General features: G+C 38.4%; 2 pseudogenes and 3 gene segments (V, D, J or C); 4 read left to right on the plus strand and 1 right to left on the minus strand.

Moving 5' to 3' along the window:
- The first annotated feature begins 1,576 nt into the window (after positions 1–1,576).
- LOC115824837 (Ig kappa chain V region 3381-like) lies at positions 1,577–2,079 on the plus strand (annotated as a pseudogene).
- A 4,124-nt stretch (positions 2,080–6,203) lies between these two features.
- LOC115824838 (Ig kappa chain V-III region MOPC 63-like) overlaps positions 6,204–24,845 on the plus strand; it is a 184,984-nt pseudogene continuing 166,342 nt past the window's right edge.
- On the plus strand, positions 8,100–8,747 carry LOC115824953 (Ig kappa chain V region K29-213-like). The segment is given in 2 exon segments: positions 8,100–8,157; positions 8,422–8,747. Coding segments are annotated over 2 exon segments (378 nt in total).
- LOC115824944 (Ig kappa-b4 chain C region-like) lies at positions 17,557–19,434 on the minus strand. The segment is given in 2 exon segments: positions 17,557–17,873; positions 19,417–19,434. A coding segment is annotated over 1 exon segment (246 nt).
- On the plus strand, positions 22,584–23,233 carry LOC115824952 (Ig kappa chain V region K29-213-like). The segment is given in 2 exon segments: positions 22,584–22,641; positions 22,908–23,233. Coding segments are annotated over 2 exon segments (378 nt in total).

Below are 24,845 nucleotides of genomic sequence, written 5' to 3' on the forward strand. Positions count from 1 at the left end.
ACAGGGGCAAACAGAAGCACATGGCAAGACCAAAACAAACAAAAACACAAGGCATAACAATGCACAGAGTGACCAGCAGGGCGGCCAAACTCCCCAATCCTGACACCTGTGATCTATACTTTTGCTGAAATTTTTAATTTTAGGATTGTGAGAAAGTTTTTGTAGCATCCTGCAAAGTGTTCAAAAGGTAACACTAACTGAACATTAACACTGTACACTGACAAAAATCATTTCATTGTTTCAAACACTGATACAGAACTGAAAGAGTTCAGGAAAAGCAAACAAACAAATACAGAATACGCTAGCAATGTGATACCATCAACAAATTATCAAAACATTACAATATCACTTCTGGAAACTGAGACTTGAAACTTAAACCTGATAATCCTGATGGTACTACAGTAGGTCTACGGTCCAGCAGACAGTGAGTTACATTTGATCAGAGACTCACACATCAGCACACAGACACTCCTGTATAACAACCTACTCTACATCTTTTCATCTCACTTACAAACAAACTGATGACTTGTCACAGGAGTTAATTTTTTAATTTAGAGTTCAGCTCCAGTACGGCTACAAATGTTGCACATGATCAGTTTGTCGTTACTCAGAAAAAGTAATTAGTTATAAGTTGCCAATTACTTCTTTTAAATTGTAGTGGGATTATTTTACTCGTTACTCCTTTTGAAAAGTAATTACACCACTCATGACTTTACTTTTGAGTTATTCTCTAAAACTATAAATCCCCCAATTTACCACATAAAAATACTAGGACAAACATCACAGTCCTTTCATTACTTTACTTTCAATGCAATAGTTTCATGTCATTAAAGCTCTCCATATTATTGCCCTGGGTGGCCACACCATATTTTCAAGTTTTCTGAATTGTCGCAGAACTTGCTAGCTAACTAACCAGGACTTTAACGGGAGGTACTGTCAAGGGCCCAATCTGTCCTTAGTGATATTATAGATACACATTTAAGGTGAACAGGTGTGTGTCGCGTCATAGCTGCGTCTATAATCACATTACATATATGATACAAAACACACTTCACTCAACACTGTAGTTTGTTATAAACCATTCACTCAACACTGTGGTTTATCATAAACCATCCACTCAACACTGTAGTTCATTCAGGTGGCATCACTGTTTCACAGGTATTATATCAAAGCAAACATAATTCATGTTAGGTCATAATTTAAAAGAGTTTAATTTTGTAATGATCAGTACAGTTCACACTACTGATAGTGTTGATCATTCAGGTTTCAACATCCTGTTAAAAAATTGATCCAGTATCATTAATGGGTAATTATACTTCTCTGTTTTGACACTAGATGTCAGCAGATAACATAATATGATCATAATACTCTGGTCTAATGAAGTGTAGAATGGTTACACATGTGTGAACATATGAGAGCAGGGTGTCTGCTGTACTCAGGAAGATCATTTCCATAGAGAGAGGACACTTTGCATTGGCAGCACATGCTTGAGTGCTCTGGGAGTGTTTATAGTCCTGTGAGTTTAAGACTTGATGACTGAGAGCTGCCTGCCCCAGTAACTTAACCCACAGCAAGCATGACTTTCATCACCGTCTTCATCTGGACACTTTTGTGTTTTTTTAAAGGTAAAATGAAAGATAAATATGATTTGAATTGTATTTTTTTAATTCATTCTTATGTGATCATTTTAATTATTTTTTGTTGTTTTTTATCATTTTTGTCTGTATTATTATCTATATCTGTTTTTGTTTCAGGGTCCAGTGGTCAGGTCACAGTGACTCAGACTCCTGCAGTGAAAGCAGCTCTTCCAGGAGACACTGTTAAAATCAGCTGTAAAATCCACCAGACACAGCCTGTAGCCCACACTGTTTGTCCTGGTACCAACAGAAACCTGGACAGGATCCTAAACCCCTGATTAAGCTCGTAAGCACCCGTCAGCCTGGAGTTCCAGATCGTTTCAGTGGCAGTGGATCTGGGACTGACTTCACTCTGACCATCAGTAACATCCAGACTGAAGATGCAGGAGATTATCACTGTCAGAGTTACCATTATATCAGTAGCTGGGTGTTCACACAGTGATATAGAGCCGTACAAAAACCTCCCTCAGTCAGACTGCACAGAGACTGCACTGCTGCAGCTGGGACCTACTGCAGGTGCTGAGGGGGAGGATGTGATACAGCACAATCACACACTCTGTGGAAGAGAGGAATCACACCACACTAACTCTAATTACAATAACAATAATTATACATATCCTTCAATATATCTGTTATGCAAACGATAGAACATCCTCAGACCAACCATTTCAATTATTCTAAATACTGTTGGTTTCACAAGAAAAACATTATCACATTCTGGAAAATAATTTTATATTTATTCGAAAAGGACAAGAATCTGCCCCCTTTCATCTCGAGCCCAGACCAGCTCACTCACAACCTCTTATTAAACCTCATACAACTATAAACCACTCCTTCATATTTAAAGACTGATCTTCAACAATGTGAACTCCTTCAACCAGAAACTCACTCAGTCATGTTAAAAGACAAAAAAATGATGCATGCATATGTGAAAGCCCAAAGTGAAAAATGGCCTTCACTGGAAAAGGATCTTGAAAGGGTGATTGTCTGATATCTCCTGACATGAAACATCATCTGCAGTGAAGCTTCAGGACTTTTAATCTTTTTAATATTTTAAGGGGAGATATCTGTACTTGAGTTTAAACCTGCACAGCCATGGTAGCTGTCTCTGACTGTCTAACAATGTTAATCAGAGCCTCTTGTCTTATACTACAACTGCAAGTTTGGGCTACACTTGAAAGTGATCTGTAATAAACTATAATTACATTAAACATGGACTTTTTATTCTTTTACTCTAAGTAAATGATTAACCGTTGAATTTTCTCTAGGGTTTAAGGTTTTTAATCAGAACACATAGCAACACTGAGACTCTGTATGTAGGTTTAACCCAAACACACTGTCTGTGATCTACACTGTGTTAAATGAGATTGGCTTTAGTGAACTCTGGGCAGGACTAAAACACTAGGCCCATGTGAAGGCTGGCTAAGATCAGGGACTCAGTGCTGTGGGACATGATGACAGGAGTCCTCAGCCCTCACAGTGACTCTTGCAGAAGGAGGTGGACTGTGTGTTGTCGTCGTGGGCGACCGTGCAGACGTACTCCTCCCCCTCCTCCCAGCGAGCTTTGTCCAGGGTCAGGGTGCTGCTCCGGCTGTAACGGCTTCCTCTGTGCTGCTCAGAACACCCTGTGTCACCTCTGAGCCGTCCACTGTCCAGCTCACCAGCGCCCCCTGTGGGGAGTATCCACTGAGCAGGCAGGCCAGTGTGACAGAGCCCTCAGAGAGCTGCTGAGGAGAGGGAGGGAGCAGAGACAGACTGGGCTTCACTGTAGGTCCAGCTGGAGAGAGAGAGAGAGAGAGAGAGAGAGAGAGAGAGAGAGAACAGGGCATCAATTAAGTACCTATCATCATAAAATCAGCAGAAATATTTTAATATTTTCAACATGGAAAAATTGTCTATCATTCTAACTATTAATTCAAAATATCTTATATAACTCTTAGTAGAGGAGGCTTAGGATACATTAGAGTTTAAATATGAGCTCTCACATTCAGAACAAATGAAATCAATTTCTTTAAAGTTCCATATTTGCGATCAGTTTTCTTACAAATGTATAAATGTATAAATCAGTTCTTATAAGGTTGTAAATGTTCAATCTTATGCCCAGCTCCTTTGTCAGCATTCTTGTGATTTGCAAAGTCTCCTTCTTTCTTTCTTTCTTTCTTTCTTTCTTTCTTTCTTTCTTTAAAGAACAGTCTGTTCTCTAGTTTTAACAGCCCCACCCAGTCACACTCAGCCCAGATATATTAAAACCTCAGTATAATTTAATACAGTAATATAATTATAATTTAAATATAGAAACCACTTCAGAATAATCAACCATTATAGATGTATCAATAAAATGGCAACGCCTACATAGTGAAATCATGTAAATATGTTATAATTAGAGCAATTACATTAGAACTGTCACAACCTGCACCGCCATTTTGTTTTGTTCTGTCCTTGTGCTCCTGCTCTGTCTGTCTCCGCCCCTCACCTGTACCTGTTTGTCTCATTATTAACCTTGTTTAGTTTTAACCAATCCTGTGTTGCCCTGTTCAGTTCTCCTTCTATTTAAGCCCTAGTGTTTGCCTTGTACTTTGTCTATCGTTGTTTGTGTTTTTGCACACTGTTATGCTGCACCTTTTTGTTATTGGTTTTTTTGTTCCTTTTCTACACTTGTATTTTGATCTTCAGTTTAAGTAAAGGCTTCCGTTTGTCACCTTCAACCATCGTGTCTCGCACTTGGGTCCTGCACCACACCACCAGCGTGACAAGAACACACTGATTTTATTAAATAAATAATACAACCTTTATTGTAAAGATTTAGTGCATGTTCCTTAAACAGTTTTTGTATTGAAGTTAAAACTGGGTTATGACTGCCATTGAAAGATATGCACATTAACCATTCAGACATTTACAGTCACAACAAGACTGATAGCAGTTTAACATCTTAGACTCTCAACTCCATAACAACCACTGTTTTCATATCAATTTCTCTGAAATTCACCATTTTGGTCTTTAAGTTTACAGTTTCATATGAGTTTTTTATATTTATATTCTTTCTACTCTCTTCTACTCTATACTACTATTACAGCGGGTGAAGATGCATCCTCTTATAAAATAAACTTTCTGTTGGTAGTGCAGCACTCAGCAGTGAAAAAAAAAAAAAAACTCAATTAGTTTTGAACTTACAAAGTTCATTTTCAAACTGACCAGATGCCACTGTATTTAAGATGTGGGAAAGTCCATAAAACTAAATCTAGAACGTTTGTACTGAGAGAATAAATGAAAATGACACTTACTTTTCAGGATGACTTTTGTCCCTCCACCAAACGTGTACCACAGTGTTTGATTGTAGTGAAACAGTCAAACAAAAACCTCTGTCACACTAGAGTGACACAAAGTTGTGAAGCAGAGACACAGTTAGAGAGTTTGAAAGTTCCCTCATAACCCAGAACTGAGTTCAGTCCCAGCACAGAGAACAGACTCACTGTGACGTCCCTTAATGATTTACTGAGAAACTCACTAATGAATGTTTCTGTCTGAAAGAGACCAGCTACACACAACTTAGTGAGGATGCAGAAAATGAAAAATTTACAGAAAGTAATCATTATAAGATCTGAATTCATTTTGAAGGTCAAGAGGAAATTCAGCAGTGAAATTAATTAATCCTGCACCGAAGATGTTAAAATTCTCCTCAAATCTCAACATGTGACCTCTGATGACTTCAAATAACACCTGATGTGGTCATGTGACCTTACCTCATGGTGGTGACAGTGAGTAGTGCAGTGGTACAGTGTGAAATCATTTAGTCTCTTGTCCTCCACAGTCTGGATCAGTGGCATATGGCTCTGTGTCTCTCTCTCTCTCATGTCTCTTTCTCTGTGTCTCAGTAAAAGTCATGTTAAACTGAAAGGAAAAGATTCATTGTCTCCGTCAGGGAAGAGACATGTATATGGTAATTGGTCATGTGATGACATTTCAGTCAAACAGAGTTTATCACATTCATGTGTGGGGTCAGAGTTTGAGTCTAAATGTTTTGAGAAAGTAAATGTCAGTTGATTAGATGTTTCTTACATAACAGGATTTCTTTATGAAGTGTAGGATTGTTACACATGTGTGAACATATGAGTGCAGGGTGTCTGCTGTACTCAGGAAGATAATTTCCATAGAGAGAGGACACTTTGCATTGTTAGGTCATAATTCAATTTTCTAGTGGTCAACACAGTCCACACTGCTGCTTGTGTTGATCCTTCAGGTATCAGTGTACTGTTAACTTCAGAACTTAACAAATAACAGATCCCGAAACATTCAGGAGTAATCATAATTCTCTTTTTTGACACTAGATGTCAGTAGATAACACAATATGACCACAATACTCTGGTCTTATGAAGTGTAGAATGGTTCCACATGTGTGAACATATGAGTGCAGGGTGTCTGCTGTACTCAGGAAGATCATTTCCATTGAGAGAGGGCACTTTGCATTGGCAGCACATGCTTCAGTGCTCTGGGAGTGTTTATAGTCCTGTGAGTTTAAGACTTGATGACTGAGAGCTGCCTGTCCCAGTAACTTAACCCACAGCAAGCATGACTTTCATCACCATCTTCATCTGGACACTGATCTGCTGCTGCTTTAAAGGTGGGAGAGATATGAAATCTATTCACAGTTTGAATGACTGATATAATAAACATAGAAAGACATTATTACCACCCTTATGCACAATTTATTTTGTCATCATTATTTCCTTTGTGTTTAGTTTCAAAATCCAGAGGTCATGGACATCTAAACAGATTCGCTTATATGTTCTAATTTTCTAATATTCAGCATTTTTCAGAGGTAATCACAGCCATAAGAAATGTACAGTTCTAATCTTTCTTCTTTATTAATCTAATTCATGATCTTCACCTTTCAGAGTCCAGAGGTCAGGTGACTGTGACTCAGACTCCTGTAGTGAAATCTGCTCTTCCAGGAGACACAGTCACTATCAACTGTAAAACCAGCTCTGAAGCTGATGCTCTAGCCTGGTACCAACACAAACCTGGAGAGGCTCCTAAACTTTTGATTTATGATGCAGACACATTAGAGTCTGGAGTTCCAGATCGTTTCAGTGGCAGTGGATCTGATACTGACTTCACTCTGACCATCAGTAACATCCAGACTGAAGATGCAGGAGATTATTACTGTCAGAGTTACCACTGGATCAATAGCAAAGATGTGTTCACACAGTGATATAGAGCCGTACAAAAACCTCCCTCAGTCAGACTGCACAGAGACTGCACTGCTGCAGCAGGGACCTACTGCAGGTGCTGAGAGGGAGGATGTGATACAGCACAATCACACACTCTGTGGAGGAGAGGAGTCACACTACACTAACTCTAATTACAATAACAATAATTATACATGCCCATCCAAAACATCTGTTTTGAAAATATATATCTTTACAACCTAATTAAACACACATGTATGGCTTTGTAACAGGAATGATACTTTTGATTTACAGTTTAGTTTTATAGGAGGACACAGGTCTGGCTGCAAACAATACACATTATACAAATAATACACATTATACTTTTGAAAGCAAAGCTGCCTCACCCAACACTGTAGTTTACAATGAACCATTCATTCAATACCGAAGTATATTATCAAACATTTACCCAACACTGTAGTTCATTCAGGTGGCATCACTGTTCCATGGGGATTGCAATAATAATAATAATAATAATAATAATAATAATAATAATAATAATGTTTATTTAGAGCCCAATATCACTATTTATAGTCTCAAAGGGCTTTGCATGTCTATAAAAAAGTCAAATTAAAGTAAAGACAATTCATGTTAGGTCATAATTTAGCTCTGACAACGTGACTGCACATAAGAGGTAAATACATTACAAGTGTGTTGTCAATGAAGTTACATAACAGATATTATTCTGTCCATCCAGAATTTGACCAGTTCCCTATGATAAAAAGACATTGCAGTCTGTTGTGCTATAGTGTTTTGACATTATAAATAAACATCAGATTCTTGTCGATCATCATTTTCATAAATATGGACTTTTCTCTCATGGTATAGTTTCATTGACTTGTTTCCATATTCTAGGAGAACGATCCCCAGGTAAACATCACTTAATGTAAACTCTATTTGTGGCTCTCCACTTGTTATTCTTTTCTCACTGAGGTTTCAGTGCACTGGTAATTTCAGAAACTTTAACAAAAACTATGACTTAGTAATGTTCTCTATTTTGAACACTAGATGTCAGCAGATAACACGATATGACCACAATGCTCTGGCCTTATGAAGTGTAGAGTAGGTACACATGTGTGAACATGCAGGGTGTCTGTTGTACTCAGGAAGATCATTTCCATAGAGAGAGGACATTTTGCATTGGCAGCACATGCTTGAGTGCTCTGGGAGTGTTTATAGCCCTGTGAGTTTAAGACTTGATGACTGAGAGCTGCCTGTCCCAGTAACTTAACCCACAGCAAGCATGACTTTCATCACCATCTTCATCTGGACACTGACCTGCTGCTGTTTTAAAGGTGGGATAAATATGAAAGCTATTCACGGTCTGTATGACTGATATAATAAACATAGAAAGACAATATTATCATCCTTATGCAAAATTTATCATGTCATTATTATTTCCTGTGTGTTTAACATCAAAAAACAGTGGTCATGGACATCTAAACATATTCATTTAGTTGATATATTGAACATTTTTCAGAGGTAATCACAGCCATAAGAAATGTGCATTTGTCATCTGTTTTTCTTTATTTATCCAATTCATGATATTCACCTTTCAGAGTCCAGAGGTCAGGTGACTGTGACTCAGACTCCAGAAGTGAAATCTGTTCTTCCAGGAGACGCAGTCACTATCAGCTGTAAAACCAGCTCTAGAGTGGTTGCTGGTGATAGTCTAGCCTGGTACCAACACAAACCTGGAGAGGCTCCTAAACCCCTGATTTATGATGCAAGCACCCGTTGGTCTGGAGTTCCAGATCGTTTCAGTGGCAGTGGATCTGATACTGACTTCACTCTGACCATCAGTAACATCCAGACTGAAGATGCAGGAGATTATTACTGTCAGAGTCTACATGAAATCAGTGATAGCTATGTGTTCACACAGTGATATAGAGCTGTACAAAAACCTCCCTCAGTCAGACGGCACAGAGACTGCACTGCTGCAGCTGGGACCTACTGCAGGTGCTGAGGGGGAGGATGTGATACAGCACAATCACACACTCTGTGGAGGAGAGGAATCACACTACACTAACTCTAATTACAAAAACAATAATTATACATGCCCATCCAAAACATCTGTTTTGAAAATATGAGAACATTATAATTTTCAGAGATTCAGTCATCAAACCAAGCTTTTGGTTTGCTGATGGCTTCATAAAAAATGTCATGCTCATGTTTCAAAAGGTCATGTTCATGTTCTATTATAAACATGTTCATCAAAAATTTCTGTTTTGGAAATTAGAGAGCATTCTAACAATGATATCATCACTCCTCCTCAGACCAACCACTTTAACAGTAAAATGAACTAACAGCTGACATGTGAGGACACAGTACTTAATACAGACAATGAGACTGAAGACTTACAGACCTTCACCAGAGAATCATTCAAAGACTTTATCTCTACATTTGTTAAAGGTCTACATGTGCACAGGAACTTCATAAATGTGGGCAAATTAATCTTTTCGCCTAAAATGCCTTGTGGATTCTGTCATTCCGTACAGACAAAAATATGTCCTTCATGTCTGAGATCTGTTTTTTCCTCATGTTGAGTTGTATGTGTTTGAACCATTGGTTTCATCAGGTCAGTCACTCAGGTCAGAACAGTAACAGGACAGAAACCTCACTTTTCTCTCCACTGCACTGATCTCTGATGGAGTATTTACATATCTGATATAAAATACTGTATCTATATTTATGTGTTATTTGTTAAGAGGGGTGTTGATGGTTTGCTGAATTTGGAAATACTCTCTGTGGTCAGTGCATGATGGGACTGTGAAGATCTGTCTGTAATCTTAATCCAGTTACTGTCAGTGTTTCACATCATTTGGAATATCTAATCCCCTGAACTCTCATATTACCCTGTCACTGAACAAATCCCCACACCAATACAGCACAGTGCTGACTAGTGGAGGCATCCTCTGATACAACATCTGTCTCCTTTTCTTTACTCCTGTCAGTGAACAAGTGTCTCCACATGAACTTACTGCAATTCAACATGACTGCAATTCATTTTCATATGTCTGTTTGTTTGTTTGTTTGTTTGGCATCTGTATACAGAAAACCCCTCTTCCTGGGCTCAGTGATTAAGAGCTGTGTACATAACATGTGTTGGGCATTTTACAGTCATTACCATAGACTGGTCTACAAAGTATGGCTCGCAAAGCATCACCAAAATTACACTGTCCATGATATGAGGTCACATTACAGCATCAGCAAACCACAGCAATGATGTTACTTTTACCAGCTGCCACATGTGACGTCACACACTAATGTAGAAACAGCCACTGTCACAAACTGTCACTGTTTGTCACTCTAATGTAGAAACAGTCACTGTCACAAACTGTCACTGTTTGTCACTCTAATGTAGAAACAGTCACTGTCACAAACTGTCACTGTTTGTCACTCTAATGTAGAAACAGTCACTGTCACAAACTGTCACTGTTTGTCACTCTAATGTAGAAACACTCACTGTCACAAATTGTCACTGTTTGTCACTCTAATGTAGAAACACTCACTGTCACAAACTGTCACTGTTTGTCACTCTAATGTAGAAACAGTCACTGTCACAAACTGTCACTGTCACTCTAATGTAGAAAAACTCACTGTCACAAACTGTCACTGTTTGTCACTCTAATGTAGAAACACTCACTGTCACAAACTGTCACTGTTTGTCACTTTGACTGTCAAGTTCTCTTCATTTGACAGAGAACACAAGAAGATAAAGATAAATGATGTGATAGACTCAGCAGAAAATTTTAATACTTAGTTACTCATCGACTTCACTGTCTGCAAGGACAAAAGAATGGTTTAGTAAGCTAGACACAGTTAACTGGAAACATAGCTAAGTTTTGGAAGAAGAGGAAAACAAATGAGGAAAACAAATGATGGTTAGAAAGATTAGCAATGAGAGAAAATGGTTTCATCAGCCTAAAGCTAACATTAATGGCATGTGTGAGCATTTTCTGTCTAACACTGGTATGCATTACTGTTTCACTGAATTCCATGTTTATTTTAAGCCTCTCAGAGGCAACGGTTCTCCTGTGCTCCTTATCCTTTATTATATCCACTGTCTCACTCAGCTCCTTCAGAGACTCCCTGATGACTAAATGTAAAGTGTGGGCCAAGCAGGACACCTCCACCCTGTCATGGTCACAGCTGCCTTGATGTTATATGTGTTGTCTGAAACACGTCATTACCTTGACTCTAACACCCCCATCAGCAGCAGCCCCGGGTAGTTCCTGTGCCAGGTTGTGTTCTGTGTGCCTGTCTGGTACAACAAAGCAGTCCAGCTGATAAGTCACCATTTGAAAGTCATCCAAAAAATGTCAGGTGACGGACACGTGATGTCCAGCAGTCTGTTGTGAGACACACAGATGAAGTATTTCTCACTGGTCCCATGACCTCAGCTCATACTTTCTCAAGCATCTGTGGAAGGAGAGATCTTGTAATGTCCTTCTATCTGGTAGGACGTAGCACAGATCTAGAGCCTGGGTGTAGGCCCTGAACCCCTCGTCCTAAACAATAGAGAAAGGCGGGAAGTCCACGGAAATCATTTTCCCCAGCGCCTCATCCACCTGCCTTTGTTTTAAGGGTTCAGTGGGTCTTGTTACAAAGCTGTTCAGTACTGACTGCTGTGGTATCCATGGTCTTGCTAAAACTAGTGATGATACAGTGATGGTGCCTGCAGCAGGACCAGCAGACGGTTCAGAGCTGACAGTGGTTTCAGAGCTCATTTCAAAAAGGGAGGGTAAAAGATGTGTCCCCTCTCTAAGGTGACCTCTGACTTCAGAGAGAGACCTGCCCCACACCCTCCCCCACTTAGACTGCTGTTTCTGGAGGTTTGGTCCTCTTCTTGACAGTTACTATGGTAACTGGTGGCCTATGTGTCTATGTCAGTGTTTTGTGAAAAATATCTTTGGGAAACTTAGTTTGGTTCACTTAAATGACAGTATGAATACATGAGCAATATCAAATAAAACACTGTGTGTACCGGTATGTGTATATGATCATAAACAATGAAATCAATACACAAATCAAGTGCACTGACATGCACTTCTTTTAATATTCCAGGATTAAATAGTATACATATCTTAACTATTCGTGTTGTTGGATTTTTCAAACTTAATTGGCAAACAGATACTTTGTTTGCCCAATTGAAAACAAGGAGTTACGCGGCTAAAAAATGCTGCAGCATGATGAAATTGAAATGCTTAACTGATGTGGTCAGTTGGTCTATTTCACCTCATAAAATCCAGGCTGTGGCATAAGGAAAAGTCAAAGGTTTTCTCTAGGTCTATTTACGTAATGGACCCAACTCATTTTCAATCACTGGATGGGCTTTAATTCAAAGCATTAAAAAGTTGTTGCAAGACAATGAAATCAGAACAAAATTAGTTTATTACTTGAAAAATCAAACAACAATACAAAACAAAACAGCCAGAATAAAATAATGGACATATGAAAATATCACATATTGAATACTGTAGAAACTGTTGGAAAACAGAGACAGACAGTTTCTCTCTTTGACTACATGAACGCATGTCATTTATTTTAGCACAAAACAGTATGAGAGCTAAACAATGGATAACAATAACAAACTCAAGTAACCCCGAAAACACTCTTTCTTAAAGGAGCGTCTACCTAACACAGAAAGGCACACAATATACAATATACACCAAACTACCGATTATGGTGAATTATGTCCATAGAGTCTGCTACAATACAATATATAAATACAAATTTAGTATGAACTTGCAGAAACAAAAATAAACATAATAATATTTTAAATACATATTTATACCTTGAATAAACATATGTGAGTATGCAAATTTACATGAATTTTAATCTAAAGGGAACATTACTAAAGAAGAAATAAATAGCTTTATTGAAATTATGCCAAGTTTGAGTAATTATTTTATCAACATGTACCAGAAGTGCAAAAGAATCAAAACTCAAAAAGCTGAAAAAACACAGTTCAGTTTTTCAAACTGCTGGAAAGAATCGGTTCACTAAAATGAATCGAACTGCCCATCACCGGAATCTGGTGGTCTGCTACTGGCATCTACTGGAATGACCACCAGCTTTAACAGATGGAGTTGATGCATTCTCTCTCGCTCTCTCTCTCTCTCTCTCTCACATACATAAACACACAAACACACACACACACACACACACACACACTGAATGAAAGAAGAAAAAAGGTGACAATAACCAAAGTGATTCAGAAAAATCAGCACAGAAACTACACAGGAATCAGTGAGATTTGATCCCATGCTCTCAGATAGGGGCTGTAACACACCACTTTAGATCATACAACCGCAGAATGAATGAATGGATGAGTCCTTCACAATCATTGCATTAGAATGACCAGCAACAGTAAGACAAATGTCATTACTTAATAAGAGCATTTTATTACACAAGGTGTTTCTAGATTTCTCGTAACAATGAACTAAGCGCTGGAATTTTTCACCTCAAAATACCATATAACAGTAATGTTTTCTTTGAGATGGACTTTTCTTTAGATCACACATGACACCAAGGATCATTATGTGAGATAATATATGATGCATTGTTTTTTTAGAGGTCTTGCAGTGGTAAGCCAAACGCTATTTTAAACATACTGACCTAGAATTATTGTTTAATACTAGGGATGTTAATAATTAACTGTTTAGCCATTAACAGACAACAAGGATTTTGACCAGTTAATACTATCAGTTAAATAGTTAACCCCACCACATGCGGTACCAATTTACAATAAAACTAGTATCACATTTCTCTTTTTTTGACACTAGATGTCAGTAGATAACACAATATGACCACAATGCTGTGGCCTTATGAAGTGTAGAATGGTTCCACATGTGTGAACATATGAGTGCAGGGTGTCTGCTGTACTCAGGAAGATCATTTCCATAGAGAGAGGACACTTTGCATTGGCAGCACATGCTTGAGTGCTCTGGGAGTGTTTATAGCCCTGTGAGTTTAAGACTTGATGACTGAGAGCTGCCTGTCCCAGTGACTTAACCCACAGCAAACATGACTTTCATCACCATCTTCATCTGGACACTTAAAAGGTAAAAGGAAATTTGTTTCAGAGACATTTTTGTCGATTTCAAAGTCTTTTCTACACATCTACATCACATGTTTATTTATTTTTGCAATGTATAGTTGTTACAGTAAGGTGCCTGAGTGAATTTTTTCTGTATTTATTATTTCAGAGTCCAGAGGTCAGGTGACTGTGACTCAGACTCCTGTTGCGAAATCTGCTCTTCCAGGAGACACAGTCACTATCAACTGTAAAACCAGCTCTAGAGTGAGTGGTGGTAGTGCTACTCTAGCCTGGTACCAACACAAACCTGGAGAAGCTCCTAAACTCCTGATTTATGGTGCAAGTTACCGTCAGACTGGAGTTCCAGATCGTTTCAGTGGCAGTGGATCTGAGACTGACTTCACTCTGACCATCAGTAACATCCAGACTGAAGATGCAGGAGATTATTACTGTCAGAGTTACCACTACATCAGTAGCACAGCTGTGTTCACACAGTGATTTAGAGCCGTACAAAAACCTCCCTCAGTCAGACTGCACAGAGACTGCACTGCTGCAGCTGGGACTTACTGCAGGTGCTGAGGTGGAGGATGTGATACAGCACAATCACACACTCTGTGGAGGAGAGGAATCACACTACACTAACTCCAATTACAATAAAATTATTTCAAATGTCCATCAAAATGTTATATTATGGAAATGAAAGGACATTGCATTTTTTATTATTTATTATTACATTCTTTATTAGTCATTATTTACAGAGTTCTCCTCACACCAACCATTTTAATCATTCTGCAGACTGTATAAATGTCAAAGTCGCCAGGAAACCGGACGCAAATGCAGAGATTGTATTTTTGATCAGAACCAGGCGAATACAAACTGAAACACAGATTCCAACACTTTCCAAAACTAAGTAGAAAACAAACAGAAAAGCAAACGGCAAACTTAAACTGGAATGTAAATCAGGACTAAGACTCAGAAAAACACTAGGAACAAGACTATGAATTAGATAAATATATTAATAAATTATACTTACATAAATACAGAGTGCTCAGAATGCACGTGGTCAAGTGTAGACTTCATTACGACTTTGGGAAACTGTGAGGTTTATAAAGAGGGAGGAGTCAGGGGAAACAAAGTGAACACAGGTGTGAATGATGAAGGGACAGGCCGATGATTAGTAAACCGCCGACGCCGATTGCTGAATGGCTGGAATTGGTGAGGGAGGAGACGAAGTCATTACAATATATTTATTTTGAAAACAGAGATCTTGTCTCTCCCTGGTCCACTCTCCCCCTCTACTGGCTTTTTTCTCACTCAGTCACTTCTCTCTATTCATTGGTTCAGTTATTCAATGGATTCACCTGTGTTTGTTAATCAAGCCTGGTTCTCTCTTTGTATGAATATCTCTTTTTTTCCTTAGTTTCCTTTGTGAAGTCTTTGTCTGATGGAACCTGATGTACCTGAATAAGTGGTGGAGAGACTTTGAATCCTGCCCTGTTCTTGTTTTCGTGTTCCTGTACCTCTGTTTTCTGGCAGCCCTTTGTTTAATGAAAGCTGGTAACTTACACATGCATCCAGTCCCCCCAGTTTGTGACAGAAGACTTCACCCAAATTATTAAAGCAACAAACCAGCCCCAGCTCATGGAGCCCTGTTTTTCTCCTGTGGTGGAACCTGAGAGGTATGATGGGTGTCCTCTGAAGTGCTGAGAGTTTCTCTCCCAATGCTGCTGGTACTTCACACAAGCCGGGACCCATGCTGACACAACCTGGGTGACAGTGATAATTTCCCTTCTGAAAGGTCAGGCATTGATATGGACCGGTGTGAGAGAGACACAGTTGGCAACTAACACTCTGCCTTCCATAAATCTTTGACCTATGATAAGTTTATCTTCCTGTTTCCATCCACCTATGAATCTTCTGCTAGATGGCACAGCAGGTGAGATGGAGTGGCAGAAGTGTGTCACCTCAGAGAAGCAGGTCATCTGTGATCTCTTATGTAGACAGTAGTCTTCTGTGATCTCTTATGTAGTCCTCTGTGATCTCTTATGCAGACAGTAGTCTTCTGTGATCTCTTATGTAGACACCAGTGTACTGTGATCTCTTATGTAGACAGTAGTCTTCTGTGATCTCTTATGTACACAGTAGTCTTCTGTGATCTCTTATGTAGACAGTAGTCTTCTGTGATCTCTCATGCAGACAGTAGTCTTCTGTGATCTCTTATGTAGACAGTAGTCTTCTGTGATCTCTTATGCAGACAGCAGTGGTCTGTGATCTCTTATGTAGACATTAGTCTTCTGTGATCTCTTATGTAGACAGTAGTCTTCTGTGATCTCTCATGCAAACAGTATTCTTCTGTGATCTCTTATGTAGACAGTAGTCTTCTGTGATCTCTTATGCAGGCAGCAGTGGTCTGTGATCTGTTATGTAGACAGTAGTCATCTGTGATCTCTTAGGTAGACAGTGGTCTTCTGTGACCTCTTGTGCAGACAGTAGTCTTCTCTGACCTAGACACACTGACAATAGAAATTTTTACTAATACTGTAATACGCTTATATTTTTAATAATACAGTAAAGTCATAACATCTGTTTCACATTCAAACACCAAACTGAAAACGTAAACCACACACACACCTGTCCTAGTCTCAGGGGGTTTAGGGCTGTGTGAGTGGGTGCTGTGAGGGTGAAAGTCAGATTTGCATGTGCAGGGCGACACCCATACTCCCAGAATTGAGCAGCACTGTGGCCAGAAATTCCCCCGTCCCCAGGGGGCTAGAGTGAGTTTACGGATCATTATTTTAATATCAGTGTCATCATGAAGACCAAACCTGGAGCAGACCATCACCCAATGACTACCTCACTCACAGACAGTGTTTTAATAGATTTGCGAAAAGATTATAGAAAATGGATTTATATTAAAATTACTATTCATAGATTTATGATAAACTTACAATGAACTACTTTTTTGTTTTACAATAAACAGCTTATTAAAATATCATTTATAAATAAATCAGTTTAATATTTCAAACATAAAGTATTTGTTTGTTTATTTGTGTAGTCATTAATTTAGAGGATTAGTTTCCTGTAATTATTGTTAATATGTGTTATCATACAGCTCTATGAGAGGAATTAATTTTGTTTGACTCTAGTATGAAATGTGTGCTGAAGTATATGTAGATTCCTAAGAGCTGAGTCTGATTAAAAAGCAGCATATTTAAGGGAAATGTTTACTGTGTCACACTAGTAACAATAAAGCTGCTTCCTTGGACTTATGATGCTCTGTACATTTATGAATGACAGTAATGATTTAGTGTGTGACTTTGGTAAAGAGAATTAATAAAGACAGACACACAGAGAGGGGAATGGTTGTGATTGAAAATCTCTTTATTTTCATCATGAATAAAACAGAACAAGAGTTAAGCAGTAAAGCACACACATACAGTGGACATGAATGGATTTGATATGAAACACAACAATATCACATGGAAGATGCTCTGATGACAACTCAAGCTGCTGGAAAGACTCACACACAGGGTCAAACCCAGCACAAAGCCAGTCTCATACACTCAGAAACAAGAGGGAGAGGAGGTGTGTATGTATGTGTGTGTGTATGTGTGTGTGTGTGTGTGTGTGTGTGTGTGTGTGTGTGTTGTCACTACTCAGAACACTGGTCTTTCGTCAGTGTCTGGGTCACTGCAGACTGGGAGCCCTGTGTGGCCTCACAGGTCACTGACATCTTACTCCACTGCTCCTCCTGGAGGGTGAGGGTGCTGCTCCAGCTGTAGAGACCGTCCTTCTGTAAAACCCCAGGGCTGGAGCTCACCCCTGAACTCCAACTCTTACCATCCACCTTCCAACTTAGCTTCCAGTCTGAGGGGAAGCCCTTGTTGGCCAGACACATGAGTGTGGCTTTCCCCTGCTGCAGCTCCACGCTGGAGGGGGGCAGGACCGTGAGGGTGGGCTGGGTGTCACCTAGGAGACAGATGAGAAATCACAGCTGTCATTGGGTGGAGAGAGAGCTGACATGTGTCCATCAATCAGTAGAGGGACACAGCAGTATGAGACATGATTAGTCTCCATCTCACATTCATATGTGTGTGATTTGCTTCTTTAAACACACACTTTATCTGTGCTTCAAAAACAGACAGGCTCTGCCTCTTTCACTTCCCTTATCTCTGACTCACAGAGCACAACCAAGATCAGCAGAGCGTTGAAAGACAGTTACAGTCGTTTTATAAATAACTGTTTATTCCAAAACATACTTTCATGTGAAAGTAAATCGCACATGTCGAATTTCTTGTTTCTATTCTTTTCGAGTTGTTGAAGAAACATATGGTTTTAAAAGTTCCCCCACACAATCAGTATTAAAATATTTACAATGTATTGTACATATTTTATTGAAAGTGAAGTTTATCAGTTGTGAGGTTTGTTGAGTAAAACTAATCAGATGCGTGTCAGTTGTGAATAGAGATGTTCTGTTGTAATGAACACCATCTCATTTTTTAAGACAAACATTAGTGATCTTCCATTTTTTTTCCGGTAGTTTTAAATCTCACATGAACTGAGACAGCGATCTACAATGTATATTTTACTGGATTAAACATTATTAAACATTATTAAGCCCTATTATTAAATATTTAAAATTAAACATTACATGCCAATGCCAAATGGATGTCATAATGTAAACCAATCTTACAAACTACATCTCTCTGCCCTTTTCTCTGTTTAAAAGTCTGTTTTTATCCAAGTTGTTATATCTCACTTTGGTTTGAAATTTTGCAGTTATATCCATATTTTTTAATTCAAACCATTAACATTATTATTGATCAACATCCCAGTTCTGATCATGCAGCTTCTCAAGAAATTTATATCTCAAAAATTCAAAGTATTCTGGCTTCATTTTCTATCATTTTTAATTTTAAAAAGTAAAAAAGTGAGAAATACAAGGGTGACTGTATTTATTCTAACAGCCAACACTGTCACTGGATCAACACTAAATATAAATAAAACTTAATACTATATAAACTGTGTCATTTATAAACTACACAATGCTTCTACACTTTATTTTAACATGGATTTAAAATGTTTTCATAAAAAGGAGAGACTTTTACTTACGTCCAATTGACACTTTGGTGCCTCCACCAAAAGTCCACCACAGTGATACAAACTGGTTAAGTGGCCGTACAAAAACCTCCTGCTCTAATGACTCTGATCTCTCTGTGCTTTACAGCACATTGTTTCACACTGTTCACATTATTACTCATGAATCTACCTACACTAATCAGTCAACCCATTAGTGTATTCATATACCAACATTTACAAACATTTTTATGTCATTTTGTGGTTATTTTAAACATCAAGCTGACTATTGGCTCACTCAGAAACAAATCCAGGATTAAAGAATCATTTCCCCCTCAGACACTCATCTGTCACATGGGAACTAATTACACATCATTTCCGAAAACAATTGATAGATTTGATATTTAATAAAGATAAAATACATCTGAATACTCACTGTCAACATCCAGTTTGGTTCCTCCACTACTGAATCACTGAACACAAACCCTCTAATGCAGAAACAGATGGAGTCAGAGTTGAACAATCAGAAATCTGGGTATAACACACTGCCCCCTACTGGACAATCTGGGACTCTGAAATAGTTAAGTTTCTCTCTGTGACTTCTAGGAATGTGCGTTAGACAGGTTTCCTCATCCACCACAGACCTGAAGGTGTCTGCAGGAGCCTGGACAGAGTCCAGAACAGAACAAATGAGGTCCAGGTGAAGCTGATCAGGGAGAGCACTCCTGAGTTCAGACAAACCACATCACTGCTCTTCACACAGCCCAGAGACCCAGATGGACACACACATTCTCTCACATTCCTCCTCTCATTTACACACACACACATGCACAGACACACACACACACACACACACACACACACACACACACAGAGCCCATTAATCCAGTTTTGTAGATGTGAGAGACGCAGAGGACAAATCTTTCTCAATAATTCAATACTAAAGACAGAGATTAAAGGGCAGATGGACCACAGAGATAGAGATGGTTTTATTAAATTAATTAATGAGAGTTTTCCATTGAAGAAGAATTCTGTTGTAGATATGATGTGTGAAGAGTACAGAGGAAAAGTCTCTACATTGCAGTGGAGTCACAGAGTGAGTGAGTTAAGTTACCCTTGGTAGCACTTTACAGTAAGACTACCCTTATAAAGGGCTTATGAATGGCTCATTATTAGTTTATCAATTAGGTTGTGAACACTTTATAAATCATTAATAAGCTCTTACAGCACATAACCCTGAGATCTCACTGGCAAAAGGGAGTCATTGTAAAGTGTAAAACACATCACCATCTATTAATGAGTTACTAACATTTATAACTGGAAAAAGGGAGCCTTACTGTGAAGTGTAAAACACATCACCATCTATTAATGAGTTACTAACATTTATAACTGGAAAAGGGAGCCTTATTGTAAAGTGTAAACACATCACCAGTTATTAATGAGTTACTAACATTTATAACTGGAAAAAGGGAGCCTTATTATAAAGTGTAAAACACATCACCATTTCTTAATGAGTTGCTGGTTCTTCTCTAGAGTGATGACACTGCCTTTGCTCTTTCAGCAACACACCTTTTATTTTGCAACAGCACAAACCAGGCACTAACACAAATAACATGCTGACACGGTGGTAGTGATGTGTCTTTCATGAACAATTTGTTCATTTTGAACTAATCTTTTGTATGACTCAGGAGTAATGAGTCACCTCAGTAAGTGATTCGTTCATTTTTCCCTGGGCTGCACATGCACACCACTCAGACTTGGCTTCGTTCATGAACGACTCTGAGTCTTCTGTTCACTTGTCACATGACCACTGCACAGACTCAGTGTAGGAATGAGTGGTTCGTTCATGAATCATAACCATGGGTCTTCAGGTCTGAGTCCTTCGTTCATTATTCACATGGTTACAGCAGTAACATGACCAATACTATTATTATTGGTGAGGACAGTTAGCTAATGTTAGCTGGTCAACCAGAACATTTCCGTCGCTGTGTGTAATGTAGCTATTGAATGGATGTTTAATTTGCCTTTCCATTGGAATGAGTTCATGTGAACAAATGATTTGAAAGAAGATTTGTGCATTTTAATGAACGAGACTCAAAGATCCAAAACACTAAAAAGGTCTGAACTTCCCATCACAGTAGGAGGGAAGTACATCATTCACACAGACAGTTACATTTACGGTACACAGATTACATTAAACTATCACAAAAATTAACAACACAACACAAAGACTACACAATGAACACATACACTTCTTCTAAACACAGTGGGAAACATGAACTATAGCTAAACAATAGTCCATCAGCCTAAAGCATGCTGGGAAGCTCCGCCTATCTACCCCCCAACACGCATCACAATATATCACTTTAATATCCAGTGTGCATAACTGCCTGATAGCATGTGTCATATAAACACCTGTGATAATAATGAGGATGGCTGCTGATAGCATGCTGAAAATCTCAAGGTAAACAAGATCACCACAGCCTTAGAGTATGAATCTGGTAATTTCATATGTTAATGGATATGCCATAATTTGATATGAAACTTTTTGACTATTAAGACATGCTGACGGTGGTTAAATTCTACTAACTTATTAAAAAATATCTGATGAAGCTGACAGGTATAAATGCTGGCTGATGGAGAAGACAAAGTAAGCTAAGTAACCAATGAGATCAGAGGCCTAACAGTTCAGATAAATGTGGGATCACTATCACAGGTCACTGTTGCCCTTTCTATCTAATGTGTCATAACAGCTTATTAATGATTTATAAAGTGTTCATAACCTCATTAATAAACAATAATTTATTAACTGATTTATTAATTAATATCTAACCATTCCTAAACACTTTATAAGGGTAGTCTTGCTGTAAAGTGGAATCTTACCCTCTCTCAGTGAAGAGCGTCTGAGGAGTTTATTCAGAGGAGAAGGGTTCTTACAGAACAAATAAAACACACAGAATGTAACTGTAAATGATGAATTATGAAAAAGTCACATTCACTTTTTTTCATTTCGTTATTTATCTCCGTAAGAGTCATTGTGCTATTGTTTAACATCACTTGTTCAGAAGGATTAATTTAATTAATTAAGATTGAGATGTGATTGTACACAAATGCAAAAGAAATGCAATTGCATCAAGGACAAACATGTCATAGTTTTTCAAATTTTATTCTTGTCTTATAGGAGACATTAAGAGTACTGCCCTTACTTCACTGAGATAACATCACAAATAGAAGAGTAAAATTAAACCCTGAAAACATATGATTTATTTACATTCATAAGACATTCAGTTTTCATAAGACACTCATTTTTTACAGTAGTTCAACCTCATCTTGAGTAGAGACAGATAGAAATACTGCAGATAAAGTCTATATCAGTAAGTATGTAAGCTGTATGTATTGTAATCCCATGAAACCCTAAATTATTTATATATTATAAACTCATTTTATATCTCCTACAACTCTGTGCTGTCAGGAAGATCATTTCCATAGAGAGAGGACACTTTGCATTGGCAGCACAAGCTTGAGTGCTCTGGGAGTGTTTATAGCCCTGTGAGTTTAAGACTTGATGACTGAGAGCTGCCTGTCCCAGTAACTTAACCCACAGCAAGTATGATTTTCATCACCATCTTCATCTGGACACTGACCTGCTGCTGCTTTAAAGGTGGGAGAAATATGAAATCCATTCACAGTCTGTGTGACTGATATAATAAACATAGAAAGACAATTTTATCACCCTTATGTATAATTCAACTTGTCATAATTATTTCCTGTGTGTTTAATTACAGAATACAGAGGTCATGGACATCTAAACATATTCATTTAGATGATATATTGAACATTTTTCAGAGGTCATCACAGCCATAAGAAATGTGCGTTTGTCATCTGTTTTTCTTTATTCATCTAATTGATATGAAATTCACCTTTCAGAGTCCAGAGGACAGGTGACTGTGACTCAGACTCCAGAAGTGAAATCTGCTCTCACAGGAGACACAGTCACTATCAACTGTAAAACCAGCTCTGCAGTGTACAGTGGTACTTATTTAGCCTGGTACCAACAGAAACCTGGAGAGGCTCCTAAACTCCTTATTTATTATGCAACAACCCGTCAGTCTGGAGTTCCAGATCGTTTCAGTGGCAGTGGATCTAGGACTGACTTCACTCTGACCATCAGTAACATCCAGACTGAAGATGCAGGAGATTATTACTGTCAGAATCGACATCAGATCAGTGGTAACTGGGTGTTCACACAGTGATATAGAGCCGTACAAAAACCTCCCTCAGTCAGACTGCACAGAGACTGCACTGCTGCAGCTGGGACCTACTACAGGTGCTGAGGGGGAGGATGTGATAAAGTACAATCACACACTCCGAGGAGGAGAGGAATCACACTACACTAACTCTAATTACAATAACACTACTTATGAATGTCCTTCAATATATTTCTCATGAAGATGAAAGTGCTCAGACCAACTATTTAAATAATTCTAAATGCTGGTGGCATTACAAGAAAAACATTACCACATTTTAAAAAATAATTTTATATTTATTTGAAAAGAAGTAGAAAAATCTGCCCCTTCAACTTTCATCTCTTCTCCAGACCAGTTCACTCACAACCTCTTATTAAACCTCACACAACTATAAACCACTCATTCATATTTAAAGACTGATCATCAACAATGTGAACTCATACGACTACAAACTCATTCAGTCATGTTTAAAGATTGATGAATATTGATCCACTATTTACTGTGCTGTCTGTTGGACACAGACATGGAGCAGATGCATTAGAGCTTTGGTACCAAATGAACTGAGCTGTGATTGTGTGTGTGTGCTGTCATTAGTAATGAACGGGAACATTTGTAGGTCCATCAGTGTCAGGTTCTGGTGGATCTGTTCTGGTGGATTTTATCATCATGGTTTAGGTTTAGGTCCACTCAACCCCTTAGAGGGTAAAGTAAATGTCAGTAAATACTAATCCATTCTGAGTCATCATCTTAACACTGTAGTGCAACATTTCTATCCTGATGGGTGTTCTCTTCTAGTGTGGAAGAATGATGTCACATCCCTTCAGTGGAGTTCCACACATTCATACACTGAGAAACTACCCATCCATCTAAACAGCTTTTCCTACAGTCATGAAAATCAACTTCATTCTTTATCACATCATCAGTTAGCAACACACCCATTTGAATCTGTGAATTTGACTAAACCATGGACACACATGACATTTTTGTTCTGGTTGTAGATACACACACACACACACACACAGACATGCATCTTTGCTTTTACACTCATTCACTCTTACACTGAATACTTGTGCATAGCCTCATTATGAACAGTTTAGCTTTAATTGTGAAGGTAATGTCAACTAGCTATGGAGAGATGGCTAATATTAGTTAAAGCCACCTAGCAGCTTGTAAATGCACTTCAATAAAGCTGTATAGTGAAATTATCCAATTGATCATTGTCATAATGTACCTCGTGATAGTTCAATATTCATTCATCTTTCTTATGTGCATGTTCTTTTTGATATAGTGGCCAACGTAGTAGACGATAGTGTCTATGTTTTTTTGAACTTCAAGTGTAATGACTTTTCCTAGAGTGACCCCAACATTAGAAAAAGTGATACTACTCTTTTGTTCATATTTCCATGAGAGCTGTACACCACCAGGGCACAAAGATTGTCTCAGGGTCATTTTTTACAAAGTTATCCTTAGTTATAAAATCATTATAACACATGCATACACACACAATGAGAAATTGAGATTATGTTCACTACTGACTGAACTCAAGACAAAACTAAAACTTTATCGTGCAGGTGCTGGAACTCCCCTCCCCAACAGGTGTGTTGTAATAAAAACTAGT

The sequence above is a fragment of the Chanos chanos genome, chromosome 12 (assembly GCF_902362185.1).
Source record: "Chanos chanos chromosome 12, fChaCha1.1, whole genome shotgun sequence".
NCBI lineage: Eukaryota > Metazoa > Chordata > Actinopteri > Gonorynchiformes > Chanidae > Chanos > Chanos chanos.